Source organism: Sinocyclocheilus anshuiensis, unplaced genomic scaffold (assembly GCF_001515605.1).
Source record: "Sinocyclocheilus anshuiensis isolate Anshui unplaced genomic scaffold, SAMN03320099.WGS_v1.1 scaffold1110, whole genome shotgun sequence".
Classification (NCBI taxonomy): Eukaryota; Metazoa; Chordata; class Actinopteri; order Cypriniformes; family Cyprinidae; genus Sinocyclocheilus; species Sinocyclocheilus anshuiensis.
The window spans coordinates 117973-126342 of record NW_015536525.1 but is presented as its reverse complement, the minus strand read 5'-3'; the positions used below and the strand labels follow the sequence as shown (position 1 = coordinate 126342).

At 43.0% G+C, this 8370-nt stretch overlaps 1 protein-coding gene and 1 pseudogene across 1 annotated transcript in view; one reads left to right on the top strand and one right to left on the bottom strand.

Annotated features, from left to right (window-relative positions):
- LOC107694020 (E3 ubiquitin-protein ligase RNF5-like) overlaps window positions 1-3432 on the bottom strand; it is a 6327-nt gene extending 2895 nt beyond the window's left edge. Inside the window, exons 1-3 of the mRNA XM_016493632.1 lie at window positions 3109-3432; window positions 1060-1078; window positions 309-421 (exon numbers count right to left, since the gene is read on the bottom strand). Of these exons, the coding sequence (XP_016349118.1) occupies window positions 309-421; window positions 1060-1078; window positions 3109-3308 (332 nt within the window). The 5' untranslated portion in view covers window positions 3309-3432. The remainder of the gene's footprint in view (window positions 1-308; window positions 422-1059; window positions 1079-3108) is intronic.
- A 1293-nt stretch (window positions 3433-4725) lies between these two features.
- On the top strand, window positions 4726-5725 carry LOC107694126 (craniofacial development protein 2-like; annotated as a pseudogene).
- Window positions 5726-8370: the final 2645 nt, after the last annotated feature.

The window sequence follows — 8370 nt, the reverse complement described above, 5'->3', positions numbered from 1 at the left end:
AAATTAAAAACCCAAATATCTGTTAAAAACCCAATTTTCTGTTTTCATGGAGTACCTGGACGACCTACTATCTGCCAGAGAAATAATGACACACTGTGAGAGACCCACAATGCAAAGCACTTGATCTAACCTTCCATTTACAGTGTGACAAATTATGATTAAAAAAAAAATCTGTTACGCGTCTTATTTTATTGGAGAGCCAAAATAATTGTATACAAATATCAAATATGGATTGACATGCTAAAATAAATAAAATGAAATAAAATAAAATAACCTCCAATCTTGTATGTACTGTGTGACAGCAGTACCTGGGGTCTTCCTGGCTGGTGCTGCCGCGGCCGTACAGAGGAATGACTTTATCTCGACTGATTCCTGCTTTACACATGGGACACTGCTGTGTGCTGGGACGCGTCTCCAGCCACTGAAACACATGGGACAGCAACAGATAGTTCCATGTTTTTTAAAGAATTCTCTCACGGTCACCAAGGCCGCATTTATTTAATCAAAAATACAGTAAAAACTGAAATATTATTGCAATATAAAATAACCTTTTACTATTTGAATATATATTAAAATGTAATTTATTTCAGTGATTAAAGCTGAATTTTCAGCATCATTACTCCAGTCTTCAGTGTCACATATTCCCTCAGAAATCATTCTAATATGCTGATTTGCTGCTCAAGAAAAAATTCTGATTATTATTAATGTTGAAAACAGTTGAGCTGCTACATATTTTGTGGAAACTGTGATACATTTTATTTTTCAGAATTCTCTGATGAATATAACGTTCAAAAGAACATATTTTATTTGTAATAAAATAACTTTTGAAACATTATAAATGTCTTTGTTACTTTTAATCAATTTACTGCATCCTTGCTAATTTCTTTATACCTTATTGCTTTGACTGATTATAAAAGTATAAGAGTTCTCCAGGTTTCTACTGTACATTACAATAATTTAATATCTGATTTTACATGTAAGCATTTAATTCCACTGTGCATGAAGAGCTAAAAAATAATTTATAATGTCATTCATGATATTAGACACTCAGATACTGACCTGATGAAGACACGGCCAACTGCACGAGGAGCAGACGTACCAGGAAAAAGAGAAAGGGGTAAAAACTAGGTAAATAAATGAATAATTTCTGTTTTTAAAATAACCAATAGAATTCATGGTAAGAAAACTCTTTCAGGAGCATCTGGCAAAATACATCCATCCATCCCATCTGCATAAATCTTTCTGCATATCTATTCTTCAGCGTGATAATTAAATACAGAAAGTTGTGAACATGAAATATGGTGAATCTCATGAATCCTGCGGAGAACATGTCTAAAAAATATTCACCACAAAAGAAGATACATTAAGAAATTTATTAAAAATTATTATAATTTTTTTTTTTAGATATATTATGACTTCATTCACTGTGATATTTTTCCATGGCAATTAATTACTTAATTAATTAAACATTTCCCTCATTCCCGTTCTTATTGCGGTAATGTCAAAAATATTGATATATTATCACATTTATAAAAGAGAATAGAAATACAACTCATTGTAGTTAATAATTTATGGGATAAATGTTTGTAATCATCATGAACATACTTTCATTGATGGTTCACTGAAATAATTTTCAGGTCAGAGACTTTTACATTTGTTTGGGACAAGTCTTAGCAGATCATTCTGATTTCTATCTGTTGTTCAAAACTTTGCTGACAAACCTGTTGCACGCAGTCTGCTTCATCTGATTGATAGTTTAGACTTTTTAGCGAGTAAAAGGCCTTTTATTATCCTTATCATTTATTAGGAAAATCATGTTCAAATGTATCAAATATGATCGTCAGCCTTTTGAGGAATATGTATTTGTTCATCCCTCAATCATCACTGTATTATTTGGTTTAATCATAAAACTAGGCATTTAATTATCTTACTAAGAAATATTATTGGAGATATAAAGTGAAAACTGACATTTTTATGCATTTTATGTAAGTATCTGCTATACTGTTATAAAGAGCTCACTGATTTACATTACAAGCTATCAATACTTCTTACTTTGTTTGTCCATACAAATATCAGCATCTGCATCTAATCACATATTTTTGCTGAGTTTGGGCCTCTAAAAAAACAGAGGTATTTTTTTCTCCATATTCTCACTATATCATCATACTACATGATGAGCCATAAACGCCTGATGTACTGTACCAAATATTATACAAAATATAAAATGCATATGCAAATGTTGATTAAGAGTTTAATAAAATGTTCCAAAACAGCACAATGAAACACTCCTCCTGTCAATCATCAGTCTCATGTCAACCATCTCAAACTGTCCCAACAAAAATGCACTATGGTAACCAGCATTTACACCAAAATACCACACCATACCCAAACAAAGAAATACTTTGATGATGCCATGTAACACACAATATGTTACTACTGTAAAATAATTGAAAATTAACGCAGGAGCTTGTTCAGAATATTCGGAGAATATTTACTATAGTAACAAATAACTGAAGTAATGCCCTATGTCCTTACAAAAAGTACTGTGTTCAGTAATACCATGGTACTATACCATAATCACACACCCAAGAACATTATGATATTATCAGCGTTGTACACTATGGTGTATTTATTTTTAGTACTTGGGACGTAAAAGTCTATATACATATATATATACATATATATATATACACATATATATACACATATATATATACACATATATATACACATATATATATATACACATATATATACACATATATATATATATATATATATATATGTTTTACTCTAGAAACAGTAAAACAGTAACTGAAGTAACTATTGTATTATTATGGTTATCATGGTGAATTAAGGGTTGAAAATGAGACAGATTCTTCCCTGTCAACATGTCAAGCTGTCAATCAATCGTTTTTTTTTCTCTGAAATGTTGTGCTTGTATTGCTGCAGTTTTACGTGAGTAAATAACAAATACCAGGCGAAACTAGCCCTGGTTACTGTGGCAAAGGGTCTTTCTCGTGTCAAACTGTCACGCTGTGTTTTAATGCTCAGCACTCAATCATACTGTTATGATACTGGAGGCGATCGATTATCGATAGTTTGTACCAGAACAGATGTCCGCAGAGGCTGATGACCGCGTCTCGCGCGGTGTCCAGGCAGATGTTGCACTCGAAGGTGGCTCGATCTCTGTCCCGCTCGCCTTCCGCGCCTCCCCCCGACCCTGCTCCGCCTCCGCTGCCCGGGACTCCCGCTCCTCTGGCGGCCGCGCCGTCACTCGAGCTCCGCTGCTGCTCTGCGGCCTCCATCCTCTCACGCTCGCACTCCACTGCACGTACTCTCCTGCGTTGCGTATCGCTCTCGCGCGGACGTGACGCCACGCTAGTCACTAGCCCCTCCCACTCCGAGAGAGCACTTCCGCCTTTGCGTCGGGCGGGCGGGCTTTGGGCTAAATAGCTTTAGCAGTTAATAGTAATAGTGCAACAATATTTTAAAGTCACCATGAAATCAAAATTGAATTTAATGGAATACTGTAGTGTTTATTATAAATAATTTATCCGTGCACTTCATTATTTTTTTTTAATTCATGTGCCCTCTTAATCTTTAATCAAAAACGTTAACCTCCCCTCCCCCTCAAAACGATTCATCTTCTCTTCCGGTCACGAGCTATGGCGCAAGGGCGGAGCTAGTGACGTGAGGGGTTAACGTTGGGATAAACGACAGGAGGAAAACCTGAAGCTTCACTTTATAGCACGTAACGAGTACGTTACCCCTAATCATTGAAAAGATATTAGGATATTACGACAACATTACTCTTAGGACATCGCAAACTAATTTTTTTAATTTCTTGAACCTGATGGAGGACGCATTCAGTCATTCAGGCAGTCTCGCTCTCTCTCTCTCGCTGTTTAGGCATGTTTTGTGCCGTTGATCGTCGTCATCATCCTTAATAAATAAAACATTTATTCATGCTTGGGTGTCGGCTGTGAATCCAGTGGAGAGAAATCCCCCACCACTAACTGCAAACTGGCATTCAGATCTGCCTCCATTTTGTTAGCAACGCCCCAGCTTCCAATGATCCAGTCAATTCCCGAAGGACGAAATCAAGTCCCGCCCTCTCATTTCAGATGCCGTTTCACTCGGATATATGTCACAGTAGAGAAGAAAAGACAATCGCAACTTCCGTTTCATGCCGACTTTAAAGTGCTCTCGGTATCGGAAAATACGAAAGCGAGGAAAACACTAACTTGTGCCTTTTTCAGGATTCCCCTGTAAAATTATTACTTTGTATTTATTTATTCATTTGCTTACTTGATTTTCTGTTAGCTGTTTTTTTTTTTTTGTATCACTTTATTTATAGCATAATTGTTTTTTTTCCCCCTGGCTGTTATCTATGTCCTTTGTTATATTTCTTGATGTTATGTTGTATTGTATTTACATTTGATATATCATTGGTTAATTAAAAAAAGTTAGTATTAATAGTTTAATTAGTTTAGAGTGTTTATGAAAGAAAGAATAGTTTCCTTTATCATCTTATTTAATTTACCGAACTCCGCCCTTGGTTGGTTTCGTCTGCCATTGCCGGTCCCAAGCCCGGATAAAGGAGGAGGGTTGGGCGTGGGGCTAGCAACCCCACCCCATAAAAAAACACCCGCTGCTACAGAAACGATAAGAGATCAACAGCGTAATCAACAAATTGATTGCGCAGAAGACGGCCGTAGTCCTATGACGGTGGTGGATCAAAGCCCTCAAGTGGCCGTCCAACGCCCGATGTCCAGCTGCATCTTCCACGCGAAGGAAATCACCAGAATTGAAACATGGAACGTCCGCACCCTCTATCAAGCGGGGCGCTGGCCCAGCTCCTTCGGGAGTTCGATCGATATTGGCTGGACGTGCTCGGTCTATGCGAAGTCCGCTGGACGGGTTGCGGTCAACTGGTCAGCGACGAGAAAATAATACTCTACTTAGGCCACGACTCCGGCCACGCGCGAGGCGTCGGACTTGTCCTCTTGAAGAAAGTGGCGGCGTCACTCGTCAGCTGGAAACCGATCTCCGACCAGCTTATCTTGGCGCACCTTCATACACGGCATGTAAAAATCACCGTCATTCAAGCCTACGCGCCCATCGAGGATGCCAACACGAATTGGACTCCACCCCGCGTCACGACCTCGTGATGATGCTCGGCAACCTGAACGCCCAAATTGGTGACTCTCGACGTGGATTTGAGCAAACCATCGGCCCCCATGGATTGGCGCGCGAGACGAATGACAACGGCGAGTGGTTCATATCCCTCTGCACTGCGAATGCACTCGCAGTCGGCAACACCTACTTCGCTCACCCAATGATCCACAAACGCACGTGGCGGTCGCCGGACGGAAGTACCTTGAACGACTACGTGTGTATCATGGGGCAATGGCGATCGTCGCTTTTAGACATCAGAGTTTTCCGCGGTGCGGACATCGGTTCCGACCATAACCTCGTGGTGGCCAAATGTCGGCTATGGATCAAGCGCGTGCCAACCCAACCTTGCCAGCCGCGTCCATTCGACCTCGCGAAACTCAAGGATCTGAACACGGCTACCCAGTTCCAGATCGAGCTATGAAACCGTTTCGAGGCCCTCGCCGATCTAACAGACATTGAGCAACACTGGACGAGTATTCAAGAAGCATTTGTAGCGAGAGCGGACTTGACCGTCGGCCGGCGCCGTGGGATGTACAGGGAGTGATGGATCCTAGGACGAACATGGACGCTGGTCGACGAGCAGCGTGACGCCAAGCGGGTCCGCGACCAAGCGTCTTCCGAAGATGTCCGAGCCATGGCTGAAGCGGCATATCGCGACTTCGATCGGCGAGTCAAGAGAAGCTGCCGCCGCAACAAGAGAGAGTGGATCGAAAAGAAAGGCAATGAAGCGCAAGACGCCACCGCCTGGAACGACATGAAGACGTTGTACAGAATCGTGCAGGAGCTGACGGGATCCAAGATGGGCCAGGGAGCCCCCATCAAAGACAAGAATGGCAAGCCCCTGCTAACGAGGGACGAACAAGAGAGGCGATGGGTCGAACATTTCAAGGAAACGCTCAACCAGCCGCTCCTGCCGACCACCTTCCCGGATGACCTGCTGACACCAGCGGACGACTTACACGTCGAGGTAGGGCCGATCACCATGGCGGAGACGACGACGGTGATACGGGCGCTCAAAAACGGCAAAGCCACGGGGTTGGACGAAATCGCCGCCGAGATGGTCAAGTACGGAGGCCAAGACCTGGCCAGGGAACTCATGTGCTTACTGAACGCCTGTTGGGCGCGAGTCACAGTCCCCGACACATGGTGAAGAGGAGTCATCGTCTGCCTTCCAAAGAAGGGCAACCTCTCGGATTGCAACAACTGGCGAGGAATCCCCCTGCTGTTCATGCCTGGAAAAGTGCTCTGCCTGGTCCTCCTACAAAGTCTGCACCAGGCCGTCAACGTGCGGCTCTGTGAAGAGCAAGCCAGATTCCGCGCTGGACAGTCCTGCGGCGAACAAATATTCGTCCTACGAACAATTATTGAGCAGAGGCTGGAGTATCAACAGTGGCTGTCGATAAACTTCATCGACTTTACCAAGGCCTTCGACAGCGCTCACTGCGAGACACTCTGGAAGATCGCCCGAGTGTATGGCATCCCGTGCCAGTTCACCGACCTGTTCCGCTACCTCTACCGTGCCTCGAGCTGCTGCGTTCGGACCGAAAACAGCATTACCGACTTCTTCCCCATCGAGACTGGGGTCAGGCAAGGCTGCGTCCTGTCTCCATTCTTGTTCCTATTGGCGCTGGACTTTGTCCTCCGCCAGCCCGTCGACCAACAAAGAAACGGTCTCCCGTGGGGACAGATGGAGCAGCTGGCGGACTTGGACTTTGTCGACGACGTCGCGTTGCTGGCTCCCACCCAAACCGGATTGGCGAACATGATGACGGCCTTGGAGCGGGAGTCAGCAAAGATAGGGTTCCGAATCAGCGGCTCAAAAACTAAAATCATGCGCATCGGATATGCCCGCGGACGAGTACCCATAACCATCGGCCAACAGCGAATCAAAGAGGTTGATCGATTTACCTACCTGGGCAGCGCCATCTCAGCGGATGGCGACACGGACCACGACGTTGTCTACTGTATTGGAAACAAGGCAACGGTCATGCGACGCCTCCAACCACTTTGGCGCACGAAAACCATCGCCCTCGAGATCAAGGTACGGCTGCTCAACTCCATCGTCATTCCAACGGCTACCTACGCCTGCGAAACGGTCAAAACCATCCACCGCCTTAATAAGTTCCATCAACGATACCTTAGGCGCATCCTGAAGATTCCATATCGAGATCGGGTGACCAACGAGGAAGTGCATCGCCGGACGTCAACTCGCCCGCTAGCGCAAATCGTGGTCGAGCGTCGAATGCAGTTTGCCGGACATGTCCTCCGACAGCCACCAACCAAGCTCCCACGAATGGCCATGCTTTGGAACCCGCAGCAAGGAAGAAGGAAACAAGGACGCCCCAAGATCACGTGGCGAAGGACATTCATCGAGGACCTGAGAGCCGTCAACCTCTCTTGGGACGAAGCCGCAATCGCTGCAGCCGATCAAGCACGATGGAGATCGCTTGTCGCCCAACATAATAGATTGTGTAGTTGTCTATAGCTCTGCATCATGCTTGAAAAATTGGTCTCTATTTGCACTTTGAATATAGAGAGAGCACTTCCCAGTCAACAATTTGATCTCACATGAGATAAAGAAATAAGCTCTCTAATCCATAAGTGATTATACTTTTTTTTTTAGCTTTATTCCTTCCACTCCCACCTTTCTAAGTTCCTTCTTTGTTTGTTTTTCATTAAAATACTTTTGACAAACACATAGATGCATGTCAGGTTTTGTTTTATTATTGTTTTATTTACTGTTATTTTATGTACAACTATTCATTTCTTTTGATTCAAGGGCATTGTGAAAGACATAGCACTATCAGGCGCAAGTGGGGCAGCTAGAAAAAGTTTTGGGGTCCTGAACATTCTGCGGTGAGCAAGAAAGAGAGATGTGCCATGTTTGTGCTACGTTTTGTCTTCACTCGTTTTGTTTATTAAAGATGAACCTGATCTTCATTTCATTACGCTTGTCTATAGTCTCGTATTTCAAGTGTGCAACACTGCTCACATAATCCTGTTGGATGTTTATTTATTAATTTTAAAGTTTTATTCAACATGTGACCAACCCTTAAACTTGATAAAATTTTGATATCCTCACTACTCCTACTTCTCGCTGTATTTTATAAAGATGACATCCTGTGTTTCCCGTATCCCATTTTTGTTGCCACTCCTTAACGATATATGCTTTAATTATTGCTTTTGCTT